The sequence below is a fragment of the Aulonocara sp. 'chitande type north' Nkhata Bay genome, linkage group LG8 (genome assembly GCF_057382095.1).
Source record: "Aulonocara sp. 'chitande type north' Nkhata Bay isolate Kocher_YH1m ecotype deep benthic linkage group LG8, A_spYH_male_GT1.1, whole genome shotgun sequence".
In the NCBI taxonomy this organism is placed as follows: Eukaryota; Metazoa; Chordata; class Actinopteri; order Cichliformes; family Cichlidae; genus Aulonocara; species Aulonocara sp. 'chitande type north' Nkhata Bay.
The window spans coordinates 22,661,331-22,677,900 of NC_141351.1; the positions used below are offsets into that span (position 1 = coordinate 22,661,331).

At 38.6% G+C, this 16,570-nt stretch overlaps 2 protein-coding genes across 9 annotated transcripts in view; one reads left to right on the forward strand and one right to left on the reverse strand.

The window, feature by feature from the left end:
• Nucleotides 1–2,185: 2,185 nt before the first annotated feature.
• snx11 (sorting nexin 11) lies at nucleotides 2,186–15,772 on the forward strand. Of its 2 annotated transcripts, none has more exons than XM_086304325.1 (7): nucleotides 2,186–2,349; nucleotides 4,305–4,344; nucleotides 4,593–4,679; nucleotides 8,108–8,208; nucleotides 9,572–9,667; nucleotides 9,769–9,993; nucleotides 11,912–15,772. In XM_086304325.1, the coding sequence occupies exons 2-7, from the start codon at nucleotides 4,321–4,323 to the stop codon at nucleotides 13,098–13,100; spliced, it is 1,722 nt and encodes a 573-aa protein (XP_086160451.1). In that variant the 5' UTR covers nucleotides 2,186–2,349; nucleotides 4,305–4,320; the 3' UTR covers nucleotides 13,101–15,772. The 2 variants fall into 2 exon arrangements, with proteins under 2 accessions (XP_086160451.1, XP_086160452.1); XM_086304326.1 differs by having other exon boundaries at nucleotides 4,310–4,344.
• skap1 (src kinase associated phosphoprotein 1) overlaps nucleotides 7,403–16,570 on the reverse strand; it is a 47,243-nt gene continuing 38,075 nt past the window's right edge. For 6 of the 7 annotated variants that reach the window (XM_086304327.1, XM_086304331.1, XM_086304333.1 and 3 more), the window contains one exon: nucleotides 15,039–16,468. The gene's annotated coding sequence lies outside the window, so the exon portion shown is untranslated. Of the gene's footprint in view, nucleotides 12,846–15,038; nucleotides 16,469–16,570 lie in introns of those variants that run through there. The other variant, XM_086304332.1, reaches the window with a different exon arrangement.

Genomic DNA, 16,570 nt, shown 5'->3' on the forward strand with positions numbered 1-16,570 from the left:
TTTTAAAATGTATTTATTTTTAATATACACACTTCAGTGATCTAACTAATTCTAATTTTAACTAAAACAACTAGTTTCTACTTATTAATAAATGTACATACACATTAATGTGCCACTGATTATATCCATATATTTTGCTTCCATGGACCCAGACTGTCTTGTAATTTTTAGAATTAGTTCTCCAGGCTTTCTGGGGGTCTTTCATATATTTTCCCTTTGGCTGCTTTTTATTTTTAGGGACTGGGTTGCTAACATAACTACTATGTCATGGTTTGGTGCTGTACTTCAGCCAGTGGTGTTGGGGAACTTTTAAAAACTGATGGAATTATGAATGCAGAAAACTACCATCAGGTTTTGATGTCCTGCCATCTAGCATCTGATAGGCAATGGCTTCATTTTGCAATCATCCCAAAACACTGCCAATGCAGTAAAAGCATACCTGGATAGAAAAACACACAATGCAACTCTATCAGTCATGCACTGGCCTCCTGGAAGCACGGACCTCAATCTTACTGAAGGAATAGCAGGCGTTCTGCTTCGTACTAAAACAACACCCTATAGTCAAGGAGCTGCTGATGTCCTTCTATAGATGTTCTGTTGAGAGTGTATTGACATATTGCATGCCAGTGGGGTTTGTCAGCTGCACTGCTCAAGAAAAGACAGCACTCCAGAGGGTCATCAGCACAGCACAGAAGATCATCAGCTGTGCTCTTCTCTCCTTAAGGATCTCTAAGGTCCCACTGCCAAAGTAAAGCCCACAGCATCCTGAAGGACGCATCCCACCCAGGACATCACCTGTTCCAGCTATTAGCATCAGGAAGGCAGTACAGGATAACAAAAGCTGAAACAAACAGTACACTTTACAGTGCACTCTACAATGACTCAGGCAGACACACACACACACACACACACACATTTGTACACATTTATATTTTTATACTGTATTTATTAGAAACTCTTATTTTAGTATTTTTTGAATGGTCAGAGTGCTTTCTTTGCAGTGAATGGGACAGCATATAATTCTGATGTGCTTTTGGCAGAATCATAATAAAAGATCCAGATTTTCTGATTAGTGAAGCAGTGTGGCATCATCATGACAAAGAACAGAAGAAAAACCAACCAGCATCCAAAGATGAGCTTAGAAAGTCCTCAAAAAAGATTAGGGAACTGTTCCTGCAAACTACTTAAAACTATATTAAACGCTTTCCTAGAGTTCAGATTGTATTAAAGAATTAAAATATATATAAAGAAATGAGCAGTGGATCCAGGCTCTTGCTCAGCACTGAGCACAAGTACTGATTGTTTTTTTTTTTGTATGTAATTTGTATAGTATTTTTTTCTCTCTCTTATTTTCTTTACTAAATGTACTTGTATATTGTTCACATGTTGAAATAAATTACCAATTATAAGAAATAAGTATTTTAGTTACGTTTATATAAAGTATGAAAAGTAGTGCTTTTAGAAAGATGTCAGAAATTGTGGAAGTGTGTTTTCACCACAGTATTTTGACTTTTTTTTTTTTTTTTGCCATTTTTAAGTCTAAATTTTGAGTCAAGAACTTTAAATGTCGGAGTTTTACCCTTTTTTTTGGGTAAGTTTTGAGTTATTTTCTCAAATGTTGAGAAGAGTTAGTAAGCCCCAGACAACCCTAATCTTAATCACTAACCCTAACTTTGAATTATTAAGTTGAAATGTCGAGATAATAAGATTTTGAGTAATTTTGATGTGGTAAAAAATTTCTGTGGTGGAAAAAAATGCTTCCATAAAAAAAAGTATTTTCCGTTTGACCATACCTACCACACAACAACAACAGTCAAGCAGCATTTATTTGACTGACTGAGATGTAAATAAAACTTTATTGTGCCTGACAAATATCTTTCAAAAAACTGTTTAAGAATAGAGGTATTAAATATTTTAAAGAATTACATATAATCAGTATTTCAGTTATCTCAGGACAGTACCGCATCCACAGAGCCAAATTTACCCGCTTTAAACTTTTACTCATAATATTTAAGCAAACTGAGCATTACATTAAAACAATTTGATCATCGTTTGCTGTTTTTACTAATAAACAGAAAAAGAAAACAACCCCGCTAGCTTTTCAAAGCCAGCGGGTTTTTGTTCACGCCCCTCCCTCTTTACGTGCTACCCTGCACTACGCGGTGACGTAAAAACGTGACGCGCAGGGGTGGAGCTTGTGACTTGCGAAATGGAGATAGGAGCTACCGGTGAACACAGTCCTCTGTGTTTGAAGAATTTGTTGCCAAATCGAGCAGAAATATCGACAAACGAAACCAGCAACGTCGATCACAGCCGACCGGGCGAGACCACAGCAGCCAACGTATGAAAGTAAGTACCTGCTAGCTGGAGCTAGCCCTTCAGCTGGTGTTTGTTTGTTAGCCACCTTGTTGAAAAGTACAATTAGTCAGGCCAGGAAACTAAACGAAACACGTTGTTGTTAAGTCTTCACCTCTTCCAAGTGGGTGCTCATATGTGGTTGTTTTCGATTGTTATCAAACTGGTTCAAGAAATGCCAGCTAAAGCAGAGAAAAACACATTTACGCGGTGTTTCTGGTGGAGAATAGCTGTTAAAAGTGTCTGTAACAGTAAAAGGAGATTTAAAGTGATTGTCCCTGTTGTGTTGATTGTTTTGAGACTAGCTATGTACATGTAGATCATCCTGGCTTTTTTAAATCGTTTTTTTTTTCTTTTGCTGAACTCACGCATCCTGCTTGTGTGTTATTTATAGCTTATTTGCTAGTGCACTTTATAAGAGGAATCTATATTTAAGACTGGCCACAAAACCACCATTACATGGGGAAATTTTTTTAGGCCAAAAAAAATTAAGAGCATGTTCTTTGTCACATATTGTCTGATTTTTGCCTGAAAACCCCCGTGTACATATTGTTTACAATAAGGAAGCGCTGACTGGCAAATTCTGAGGTGATATCAATACTAAATTAGACCAATAACCAATTTCGTGGTGGATTTTGGTCCTGATATTCAGCTGATATTTGGATGCAGTCATAGTTTACACTTTGTGCTGAGTATCAATACCCTTTTTCAGTTGCTTTGAACTTTCACAAGACTCAATACACGTGGACACTTTTGGGTTTCGTGTAGGTGTCACTCAGACAGTGTTATGTCATTTTCAGACTAGTTTTAAGAACTGGTGGAAGAAACCAGTCAGTCAAAGTTAAATTAAAGAATTGAACTGACAGTGGTTTAACCAACTTCCAGTATTTGGTTACTGATAACAGGGAAGCTTGCAAAGCAGGAAACAGACTAAACAGCATACTTTTAGTCCTGTGAGGTGTACTATGAAGAAAATTCAACATAGCTGGGGTTTCCTTGTGTCAACAAAAACCTGAAACCCCAGTTGGCGTTAACGGGTGTCATGATGGTGATTATCAGCGTTATTGGTTAACTCGGGCTGCCTGCTTTAGGCTGTGAGCTCTCTCACGTAAACAGCAGGGTGTTATTTTTGCACAAATTGGACCGACTGAGTATGGCCTATTACAAATAAAATAAAATACAAAAGGTAACATTGGTGCTGCAAATCGGTTATGCATTCATTTCTAACATGACATCTGCACATTGACACTGCAGCTGGTTAAACTGGATCGCTTTAAGCTTAGCACCTTTAGCTCCAGCACTGCCATGTAGCCTAACAAAGAAGACGTGGAAATCACTTTAGTTTTTGATTAGATCAAAGTGAGATTAGTTGTATTAATTGAAAATTATGGGTGTACTATTATCTGCATTTCCCAGCAGTGTAAAATGCACTTGGCATCTATATTAGGAGCAAGCAGGAAAAAAAATTGATGCACTTTCTGCATCAGCAGTGGAATAGAAATGCTGCTGTAACATGTCTCCACAGCTTCCTTTGGGCTTGTTAGTAAGATGCAACTCAGCAGGTTGCATTTAAAAGGTATTCCTCAGTGGAGAATCTGTATCACTCTTGGATTGTACTGTAAATTAAAAGAATCAGTGAAAATGTGGTGCTTGCAGCTTATTTTAAACCAGTTAATGTATTCATTTCTCTGTCAGGGTAAAAAGAGAGCAAAAAAACTGTGACTTTAAGCTTGCATGTTAATCTCACTTCACACATGCTCCCCTCTGTGGAAGAGTGGCTGCGGGCTACTCATGGTAAATAGAAGTGTGAGAGTGACTCAGTTAGGCTGAGCTGCCCAGCTTCTCTTTCAAAGGGTGATTCATGAGCTCATGACGCCACTGGTGAAACTTTCTCAATGCTCAAAAGGTTTTGACACAGCTGATCTGATTGTTTGCTCCTCTCTTTGCAGTGCAGCACTCGGTAGGATGATCAGTAATCACGAAGAAGATGTAAGTACCTTTTCTCTCTCTCTCTTATTTAAATGTTTTAATTTTCAACACAAGTTCTGCTTTCTACACATGTTCACACTAGCCTTTAGCTAAACTGGAGAACAACAGACTGATGGGTAAAAGCCTCTGTAAAAAACAAAGTTTGCAGAAGAGGCCTGTGTCGTGCCAACAGTGTGGTGGTTTCACAATAATGACACAACACACATGCAAACAGCACTGCTGACACGCTTTGTGTGTCTATCTTTCAGGAGTTTGTGGCAGTGCGGGTTCAAGATCCCCGCATTCAGAACGAAGGCTCCTGGAACTCCTATGTGGATTATAAAATATTCCTGCATGTGAGTATGAAAATGAACCAGCAGCAGAAATGTTTGGCCACAGCGTTTGTGGGTGATTAAAGATTTTCATTCAGGTTAAAGTTTTGGACCAAAAAACATAAACACCTGAAGAGAACACGTACAGTTCTGGGACATCACAGGGTTTTCTTTCCACACTTTAATTGTAGTAGTGATTATAGTGCAGATAACAGATGAGCATTACAAGTAGTTTTATGTCAACATACGTCTCCGTTTGACTGTTAACACATTAAAAAAAATTAATTGTCTTTTGATAATCATTTATAAGCAGAAATGTGTAGTTTAAACTAGGTTATATCAACTAATTAAACCAGAGTCATAATTCAAAGTGAATGTGTGTTTAAGCACTGCTGCCTCAGAGCAGGAAAATTGTTGGTTTGAATCCATTGGTCCTCATTGCCGGTAATAGGTTGTACTCATTCCCGGTAGGTGTTGGACTTCACTGGACTTAATTTTTTTCACTGATTGGGATCAAAATTGTATGGACAGGATTTCTGGGTGTAGCCAAGTCGCAGCTATGAGAATTGGCACCTCCAAGTTTGAGGTCATAGTTCTCAGCTGGTTCACAGAACCCACTACAGGTCAGGGATGAGTTGTTGCTGCAAGTGCCTCCGTTAGAGCTAGGGTTAGGAGCTCGGTCATTTGAGAAGGACTCAGAATGTAGCCGCTACTCCACCATATTGAAAGGAGCCAGCTGAGGTGGTGCACTGTCTCACTAGGATGCCTCCTGGGTGCTGGTGTCCAACAATGAAGAGGCAAACTCAACACATGCATGAGTCCTCCCAGGAGTTTTGGAGGTTTTGGCTTCACTGCATGCATGGATGCATGCATGCATGCCTGCGTGGATGGATGGAGTACTGCAAACTAACTGTTTGCAGTGATTACAGTGCAGATAAAATGCAAAAAATACACAGACTTGAATGTTAAATAGTCTGTGACACATAAAGACATTTCTCCCTGAAACAACACCTCAAGGATTTCCTCAAACTTTTTTAACAGATAAGAGTATAAAAGAGTCGGGGCTTTACCGCTCCTTGAATGTTTGTTTTTTTAGGGGGGGAGGAGTTTCACGTTGTTATGGAGACACCAGCCGTGCCGAGGAATGCTGTTTCAGCAGCAAGGCTTCATGCCTGGGCGGATTTCCTCTCTGTGTCTGTGTGTTTGTGGGAGCTGACTCATGATATTGGCTAAAACTATGCAACCTCACATGATCTTACATGGGTTTGTTTGTTGTCGACATGTTATTGTGTTGCATAGGTGAGACAGTTTCCTCAAGAATACTTTTTTTAGGACAAAAGTTAGCACTTTTATTGTCTCTTACTTCACAGGAACTATAAACCTGTCCAACATTTAACTGCCTAAGCTCTCTCTGTGTCTAAATCTAACCAGGGGTTTTCCTGCATATAAACATTTTTGCGACCCACCAGAGAGGTTCTGACTTTCCAACAAAGGGAAATCACAAGTGCTGTGCATTTTTCTATAAATGGGATTTAATTTAAGTAGACACTTGAAATACATTCCAAGTGGCTGAAAGTAAAAGCGAATGCACAGATCTCTGTAAATTTAAGTGGACAAAGCGCATTCTTTGTCCTAATTTCATGCATAATTCATAATTTCCCCGCTCAACTATTACTTTTAAGGTCCCAAGGGGTCTTCTGGGTGTTAACTCTGGAAAGCGTGAGGACTTTACATGTGTTAAACACGACCTTTATCTGTAGAAGGCCAATATAAAGGATACCTAATGGGGAGATGCAGGAGGCGACACATTATTGTTAGGCAGGCGGCAGAAAGGTCTAAAGCAGGGGTGCTCAATACGTCGATCGCAATCGACCAGTCGATCGCAAAGGTAGTATTGGTAGATCGCATGGCATTAAAAAAATAGATGCCAGCCTATCATCCATCCCGTCACTTGATTGATACAGGGAAGCCAGTCAGATGACATCAGATTTTTTCTGACGCTTAGGTCGCTGCGCATGCGCAAACAGCGGCGCGAAGTGTAGTAAAACTGACAAGCTAGTCAGCGAGTTAACTCCAATTTTTAGCTCTCGGTTTTTTCTCTTAAACCTGGCCGTCAGACAAAAAATTTACATAGTTAATTGTGTTGTGAAATATTGGATATTGCGGTTATGCATGTATACATTGTAGATATAAAGAATCCTCAATATATTTATAAATAAGTATATGTTTTGGATTTTTGTAGTGGGTAGATCATTTTGACTTGGTCATTTTATAAGTAGCTCACATGTGGAAAAAGTGTGAGCACCCCTGGTCTAAAGTCTTTCTCTTATCATCTTTAAGAAGTTTAGATCTTTAGCAGCACTTTTGTTCACCTGTTGGTTGAAATTTAAAAATTTTAGCCCATTGATCACCCTCGGTGTTTTATATCAGAATCAGCATACTTTATTAATCCCTAAGGAAATTATGTGGGTTACAGTTGCTCCAGTACAGTAACAGTAACAGAGTCGACTATTTAACACTACAAAATGTTACAGATTTACACATTTAAGAAATAGCACAATATATAAAAAATACATAATAATATATATCAAGAATTGACAGAGGTGATTAGAATGTACCAGGTCACAGGTGTTGGTAGATTGCTTATTAATGAATGAATGAATAATACATTTTTAAGACGAACACATTATTCTTTAACTAATTTGGATTAAAGAAACGACCAAAGTTAAAATATCATTTTACCACAATACCTTGTTTTGTTTTGCTTTTTCTTTTTCCCTGAGGGTATACTTGCAGATGATATTTATCACATTTTCCATGACCTTTGTAATCCTACCTGCATCACCAAAGCGTGCTGTGGGATCAGATGTCAGGACCTTGTAGCGCTTCCGTTCTTCTTTCTCTAAACTTGTAGTTTTGACATTGTTTGCTCCTAATTCAATTTTATTTTACATCTTAAAAAGCATGAATTTGGATTCTATTTGTTATTTCTTTAAAAACCACGGACCTCGTTGTTATGTAGACATGACTAGAAAGTGTCACATGTTACTGGAACAAATCAGACATGTGATAACTTCATAAGCTCAGCAGCAGTTTCACCAGCTGCAACATGACTCACTAAAGTCACAGCATGAGTGTGATCATCAGTGGCATGAGTTTACTAAAAACCTGGCCCGTATGTAACCCAGCCACTGGCCTAAAAATATCTGACTCTTTATTATGTTTTTAGGCAGGACTAAGTGAAATATTTGGGGATTATTATTTTCTGTTTTGAAAGAATCTGCATTTCATGTAGTTTTGAATATTTCCGGCACAGAGAACAACACCTCTTTCCCCCTTCTCTTTCTATTGGCGTCAGGCTATTGTGCCTTTTGATTTTAATTATATTATGAAAAAAGCCCTCAAAATATCACCAACGTTCCCATTTTTAATACTTTTTTTTTTTCCCTCAGACCAACAGTAAAGCCTTCACAGCCAAGACATCCTGTGTGCGGCGGCGGTACAGTGAGTTTGTGTGGCTCAAGAAGAAGCTGCAGAAGAACGCCGGTTTGGTGTAAGTCAGCTGGTCCAGTTTTGTTCTGTTCTTTGGTCCTCATAGAGATTCAAGAGCTTTATTGTCAATACAGAAGTATACACAGTGTACAGTGTACCGAAATTCACCCCAAGCCTCCCACGGTGCATTTATTAGTATATAAAAGATATATCTCCAAGAGATATAAAACTAGACATTATAAAATAAATAACGTGCTAAATTTCGGTACAATAAAGGGATTAAAAAGGTATTAATTAGTAACTATACAATACTATAATGATAACTATACAATATTAACTGTACGATAAACAAAGACAGGACAGAGACAATACAAAGTGGATTGTGCAGCGGTATTGAATACCAGGTTCAAGTTATTGTCTGGATATTATAGACGAGATATGACAAAGATGGAGATGAAAGCAGGTCGCCACCCAGGGTTTATTAATCCCAAAATAACAATCAGGAAAAGACTTTTAAGCATCCTGGATTTCCAGAATGCTTAAAATAAGAATATTTGTGTTGTTTCTTTTAAAGTGCTTTACACAACAGAGTCAGTTAACCCCCACCCCCCTTCTCTATAACAAGATGTACAAACCTTATTTAGAGAAATGGACATGGAATCAACGTGGATGACTTATTTGGGACTTTAAAAAAAAAAAAAGTCTGGAGAAACAAAAAGCAACAACAATTAAACATTTTGTGTAAATGTCTGTTAGTGATCTAAGGCTGTCTTTTACAAAGATGAATTGTGTCTCATCTAGTAGAGGGATGCCTGAAACAAGACTCCATTTAGCTCTGTGAAGCATGTTCCTCCTTTCCTCTGACTGTACACTCACTGGATTTGCATGTGTTAACTGGTGATTCTGATTAGAGGGTTAGGCCTGTGATAGACTGGAGTCCTATCTGAGGTGTACCTGCCTATTTCTCTGTGATAGCCGGATACGCTTCAGCCCACGTTAGTGGTTAAACGGTTAAGAAAATAAATGGATGTACATTAGCTGCTCTGTGTGGAGCATTTAGCAGCTAAGAGCCAGATATTTACTGAAACAAAATTAAAACGGGACTGAACAGGAAACTCATCTGCTTTAACGTGATTCTACTCTGCTCATTTCCAGCTCCATGTTTTTATTGTTGGACTTTATGAGATAAGCTTTGTGTGATTCACAGATACGTCTGAAAGATCCTTTAATCTCAGGTTTCTTCAGTGATGACACACAGAACCAACCAGAAAAAAAAGTGCGACTGAGTGCTTTGGTTCACTGGGATTGCTTATAGAAACAGTGACCTCAAATATGAGGATGCACCTCTGGAGCAGTGTTTCTATGCCAGATTTAACATAATTATCTCCACAGACATGGATAATTATTATTATTTATCCTTACAGACCAGTCCCAGATCTTCCAGGGAAATCCTTCTTCTCCTTCAACAATGAGGACTTTTTGGAGAAGAGAAGAAAGGGACTTCAGATTTTCTTGGACAAGTCAGTTCTCCTTCTTCTAAAATCAGTATTTGATCGTCTAAACAAGCATTTTCTAATCTTGTTTTACCTCTGTCATTTTTTTTCTTTTTGTTTTTTTGTAGAGTGGTGCACATGACCGTCTGTCTGTCAGACAGCCAGCTCCACCTCTTTCTACAGACCCAGCTGCCAGTCGGTCACATCCAGGACTGTGTCCAAGGCCACACCCCTTACTCCGTGACAGATGCCATCCTCACGTATGCCTCGTCCAATCAGGGACTAGCTCAGGCACAGGAGGACGATTTGATCAAGGAGCCATGTTTGACCATTTCTTACGAATCAATGGAAAGGTAAGTGAAAAAGATCAGAACGGTACCTACAGAGATGATTATGCATACGGGTGTATTGCAAACAGCAACCAATGTCACAGGCTAAAAACAATGACTGCAGTACCTCTAATGCCCACTTGAGGCTCACTCCAAAAGTGAGCCAATCTAATAGACTTCCATGTTAAAACCTGAGAGTAGATATAACATGTCTATATGTTTGTCCATCATTTATATACAGTCTATGATTGTAAACAATAGACTATTTATATTCACCAACTGAGACATTTGAAGCCTCAGCATTAACATTTAGCAGCTACCATGTTGTTGTTGTTGTTGTCATCGTTGATGTTGTTGTTGTTGTTGTTTTTTAAGCCAGCAGCATCCATATTTGCACAAGAGGATTGAATTTTAAGTTTTCCTAAATAACCAATAAAAAAATCCAGAATTTCACTTACCAAAAGTCACAAACTTATTAGCTCAGTTAAACACAAAGCAGACAATATTAACAGATCACTTTAAAAATACTCCAAAAGTACTACAAATATGGTGGAGAAGGCCAGGTGAAGTCTAGAAGTTTCCAAATCGATGAGTTAAAAAAAAAATTACCCAAAGAGGCCAAAACCTTTTTTTGTATTAGACCATTGTATTTTTTTTTCTGTAGTAAAGTTGGGCATTTTAACAATGTCTATGGGGGACTGACTCATTTGCAGCCAGCCTCAAGTGGCCATCCGGTTGTTAAGTGATGACGTGACGAATCCTACTTCCGGGTATAAAGTAGTCTGCGTTTAATATGGCTTTTGTATTGTTAACATGTTTAATGTTTTGTATTTTCTTCTATTTGATCTCAAAAAGCTCCTAAAACAGTCAGTGATCACTGTTGACCTCCCTCGGCTTTTATTACCACTAATCATTTATTTAAGCTCAGTTTTTAAAACCTTAGGATGTAACTACAGCCCAGCCCATGCAGCAGTATATGAATGACTAACCTCGTATTGTGGATGGATTATCTCAGTTGTTCTCCTGGCTGAAGTTTGGTCCTTTTACAGCATCCTGCCATGCGATTACATTTGTTCCTGACCACCGAGAACACTCACGGTAACTTTTATCGAGTGGGAAAAAAAGTGAGCTTGTTTATATTATGCTAACATAGCTGTGTCGCTAGCGGTCACGTAGCACATCATTATATACCAGCTAGCCCAACTTCAGTAACCCTACAAACGTCCCTGCTGTTTAGTTTTCTGTCTTCATTTATGCTGGAAGTGATAACAGAGCTGTACGTTTTAATTTGTTTCCAAAACCCCGCAGTCAGGACATGCTATATTGTATTTAGATAGAAGCTAGCGAGCTAACTCCCTGCTAACTTCTAACTCCGTTAAATGTCATAAATTCCGTTTTCATGGATGCCTGGATGTTAAACTCAATTGTTACACCTGGTAGAGGAGAAGGCTGATCATTTTATTAAAGATGAAAGACTTTAGACAGTTTTTCAACTCTCAGTAATGCTGAGTGATCGTTTGATATATGGACCTGCAGCGGAGTTTAGACCCAGACACGGCTAGTGACGTCAGACTGAACAATCGGATAACAGGAACTGCAGATTTTTAGCCCTACATGTTGCTGCTTGTTCTTAATTCGGCTGAATGTTGGCAGTTATATAGAGCCCTTTCTTCTTTATCTTGTTTAACACATTACAAAAAAAAAAGATGGAAATTGTTGGGATTGGATGATTGATTTTGTGATTTATTTATTTATTTATTGGATGATTACTTCTCCATTCTGGAGTTTTTGTGCTAAGCTGAGCTAACCAGCATAGTCTCCGTATTCTAGAGCTTTTCCTTACACCTCTCCCCTTTAGTAGCAACGTATCAACTCCTCATTAAATGTATAAAATGTTTAAACTGAACAATTTCTAAACCCTTGTTCCCGTTTTCCTCCACAGCCCGGCTCCTCATCAACCTTGCCAACAACCTAATGAGACCATCAGCCCGGAGCTCGTCTCATGTGGTGACGCTGACCCTCTAGAAGGTTTACTGGAGGTCCATGATCAGGACCATAGGAAGAAATGCTCAGTAAGGATTTCCCAGAAGAGCAACCATCTTGAGGCCGTTCTTGAAACGGTTCTTGAGGACAGCGGCCCATCAGAGGCAACCTTTTATCTGGGGGACAGTCCAGAGAGTCTTAGCTCTGCTGAGCAGATCCAGCAGAGGTTACAGACTCCGGTGGAGGTGCACACGTTCACGGGGATCGGCTTTGAGGACAGTGTGATCGATGGGAAGATTGTTTTACCTCCAGGTGAAGAAGAAAAGGTGGAGCTGCAGGAGAGTAATGAGGATGCTCATGAAGGAAAAGTCAACTGTGAGCCTGAAAAATGTGATGATTCTGAGAAGATTTTAGATTTTAAGGAAAATAACTGTGATGAACACATTTTAGGAAGTGATGCCAGATCTCAGGAAGCTATGGAAAACATCTGTACCGAGAATCCCGTCATCTCTGAGGTTAATGAGGTTCATGTTCTAGAAGTCAACGCAGACGACCAAAAAGGCAACAAAGCAGGAGGTAACGAGGAAACACTGCTCGAATCAGAAATCAGTGACGAGGCCCACATGTTGAACGGTGTATCTGCGGTGGTACAGGATGGTGATGACACACAGGAAGTGGATTTTGCTGGCAACAAAGATGAAAGCGACGAGTGCGACACGGTCAGCTCCTCTCTGCCATCTTCCAACGACAGCATCGTGAAGGTCAGTGATGAGGAAAGCGTTTGTGAGGAGGCAGACGACTCGATCCAGGTTGCAAACGACTTTGTGAAGACTCCTCCTGAAGACGCCACTCGCTGGTCAGATGTGGAGGCATCCAGCAGGAACATCATGGACCTGCAGGTGAACGGATATCCTGATGAAAAACTGCACCTTTCTGCCCAGGAGGATGAGGACCTGCAATACACCCTCAGTGACCTGAGTAAATCTGCAGACCTTAACTCTGCTGTAACTGCAGGATATCTGACTGAAAATGGAGACTTTAGTATCTTAGCAACCAGCCACGCTCGTGGATTGGGTGACGGTAGATGTACCGAGGAGGAAGCCACGCTCTCACCTTCAGAGGAGACTCAGGAGGTGGAGGTGCATTAGTTAAGTCTTCCTCTAATATAGATCCACTGAATCAAACGCTCGGTTCCAAACTCTGCCCATCGTACACAGCGTCTTCATATCGTCAGGGTTACGAGACACACCTCACACTCTCAGTCATGTAGGTATAACACTTCCAAAACAGCATGAATCTAACATTAGAATTTCTCTGTTATGTACCGGATCTGATTTCCCTCCTGACTGCTTCACTTCTCCATTTGGCTTCAGTGAACAGCAGAAGGTGCTCGAGTTAAGTTTAGGTTCATACTCTGAGGCCTTTCAGTAAGGAAACAGCTGGGGCTGAATTTAGGCAAAAATATCCACCTAAATTAAAGGATAAGTTCACATTCCTTTGTGTCTGTATTGAAACTTAGTGAAATTTGTGGTTCCTGTTCATACTGACCATCAAGAGACGTTTTCCTGATTTAATTAAAGAAAAAAACAACCAAAAATGCTAACACAAGGTCGGGGTTTTTCTTGCATATGAAAAAATTAGTGCCCACTAAATTGATTTTGGCTTTCTACTAAAGCAAAATCACCAGAACTGTGACTTTTTTCTTTCTTTTTGTAAGTTAAAGCATGTTAACACAGAGTCTTTGCATTGACTTTGACTCTTGAGGCCCATTTTGAGCCTAGAAAAACCCTGGAGGGGGTTAACTTGTAAACACAACACTGCTTCCTACAGTGGACAGAGAGAGTGGAAATTCAGCACTTAAAAGATCAATGTGAAAAACCTTTATTTAAATCTCTTTGAAAAGGGGATCTCTAAATTCCCAATAAGGAGAGGAGGAATGGTGAAAGCCACTAAAATAAATAATCAGTGGACACATTTTTCTTTCACGACAGACATTGAACGAAGTGAACTTTTCTCTAAATCTAGAGTTCCTCGTCACATTTGGAGCCTCAAATGAGACCTAACTGCTCTTTAAATGTGCTTCACATGCTGTTAAATAGTTCTGTTATACCCGGCTTATATTAATTCTTCACAGCTTTCACTGTGCTGGTCACTAACGCAGGATGATACTCGGGCTGAGAACAAGCATACGCATAGTTCAGTCCCCGTACACACGTCTCTGATCATGTGTTAAACTGGTATTTATTACTGAAGGATGAGAGGGGGAAAAAACACACTTAAGTCAACCTGTGAAATGCACAGAGGCTCCTGTTTGAACTTCTGATCTGTAACAATGTGATTCCTGTTTTGTGTTTATACAGCTTCATGAAGTAGAAATGGATGCCTTGCACCTTTAGGGCCATGACATGGTTTTACACACACTAAGAGTTTTTACTTATAATTTATACACTCCATTCAGGCAAGATGGGCACAGGTTATTTTTAAGAATAGTTTACTCTTCCTCACACATGTGAGCTTTAACTCCAGCGGGCCTTTTTCCACAGCAGACACCTGTGAAACACGTCAACTGAGGTTCATCCAAAAAGAGGACCTGCCCTGCGTGAAATGTAGCCATGATTAACACACCTGTGTGTTTTCCTCTCTCCACAACTCAGTGTGTCTGAAATCACTCATTACTCTGTATGCACTGGATTTTATGATGGATTTTCCATCTATCTGCATGTAAAGAGTATTATTGCATGCTACACAATGCACTTAAAATACAGCAGTTTTGTATTTTCGAATTCATTTTTATTTCAATTTTCTTTCCTTTTCAGTGCAATTTGTTGATTCCCAGAGTGGGTTTGAAAATGTTCACTTCAGTTTTTATTAGTGTCAGTGTTGATTTTAGTTTACTTAAATATTAAAATATAAAGGATATTTGTCATTGGTCAAATTTTTTTTTTTTGGTTTTACAGTACAAACTTTTCCCTTTTGAGGCAGTTAGACATCCTAAATCTCAAACAACAAAAAGTTTACCAGACAAACACTGAAGTTAAAGTAATTTTCTTTTTATTTCTATTTCATTTTAATCATCATTATCAATATAATTTCAGTTAGTCTTGATTTTATTACACAGAGTTTTAGTTAAAACTAACAACCTTGGGTTAATCATAGAATATGATTAGAATATGAATATAGAATTTTATTTATATAAATTAATATTAATATTTATTTTACTTAACCTCAATTAACAAAAAAAAAGGAAAAACAAAGCAAACCTAATCTGGAAGCTAAAAATAAATTCTAGTAAAAGCTAAATAAAAATACAAAGGTACAATAACTGAGTTATCACTAAAAGAAATCCTGTAATTTATCAGTTATATCAAAATTTTTAAGCCTGTTTGATCACTGAAACGTCCAGTGTGATCGTGCCGTCGTCCTCTGGCATCGTAATGAGCGAGTTCAAACACATCCTGAATGCCTGCTGTGGAAATTCTGGTCGTCTTGCCTGTAACCTGTCTGCATCTTGGCAGCGACGTTGTTCCCACAACACTTCTGCTTCTTTTAAGCTGCATTTAAAAGGGACCGGCAGGTTCTATTTGTGAGGTTTCGCACAGAAATCAGACTTTATTTTAATAAGCTGTTTGCATCTAAGCTGTGGAGGGATTTTAACGTTTCACTGGTTTTGTTCCTGGTAATAATTACAGGGGTTTATTTTGAGTTTTGTTTAAATACGGATGTCAAAGAGTACGAGGGTAATGTGAGTGATGGTATCCATGTACATGTGCACATGATTATTTTATTTTATTTCAATAAAACCTTGTCCTCTTTACTGTCACGACATGTTATTAAACAGCTTTTTACACATGACTCAAGACATTGAAGCAAGCCTGCCACCTAGTGGCTCCAAATAAACAGTTTTAAAAATCCCCCTTTTTCTTTAGAACAGAAACAAAAGCACACAATATTTTATTTTTAGTATTTCTGAGCAGAGTTTACATTAAAATACTTTACATTACTGTTTCTTATGTCAGTTATGAGAAAATTATTTATAAACTAACAATCAACGTCCTGTTTTCAGATTTATCCAGTGGATTCATAAATGCATGCATGCAACATTCTTAATCACTCAAAAGTGCAGCTAATGGTGCTTTTAATTATTGATGTGTCTGTCATTTTATTTGAATTAACACATTCACTGTTTAGTTTGGCACTTCTCTGAATTTTCTACACAGTGGTTGAGACTTATAAAGAAAATGAGAAATCTCACATTTAGGACGATTGATCACTTATCAAAACTGATAAACAGACTAATTACTCCAGCTCTAGTGTGCACTTAGATTTTTTTTTTTTCTTTAAACAGGCTTTTATAAATGGCTTATAGTGTACAAGAGTAAGTACAGCTGCAGCAGGTTTAGGTGATAATATAATAATTTACATTGGTATAAAAGGGGAATAATTTTGAAATGCCAAACGCTTATCTGACAGATGTGTCAAGAGTAATTCATGGCAGGACGTGCTGGCAGCCGCAGCGCTGTGAAGAAAAAGAAACCGTATCAGAGAAGGACGCATTAATAATTCAGTGTTCATTTTAAGCTGCACCTATCTGACTGCATTAGGGAATCATTTTCTTAAA

Excerpts from the sequence above, each read along its gene's own strand:
- snx11 (XM_086304325.1), top strand. The coding sequence starts at position 4,321 with ATGATCAGTAATCACGAAGAAGAT. Across the intron at positions 8,209-9,571 it reads CAGAAGAACGCCGGTTTGGT|ACCAGTCCCAGATCTTCCAG; the intron begins GTAAGTCAGCTG and ends TTATCCTTACAG. Across the intron at positions 9,668-9,768 it reads CTTCAGATTTTCTTGGACAA|AGTGGTGCACATGACCGTCT; the intron begins GTCAGTTCTCCT and ends GTTTTTTTGTAG.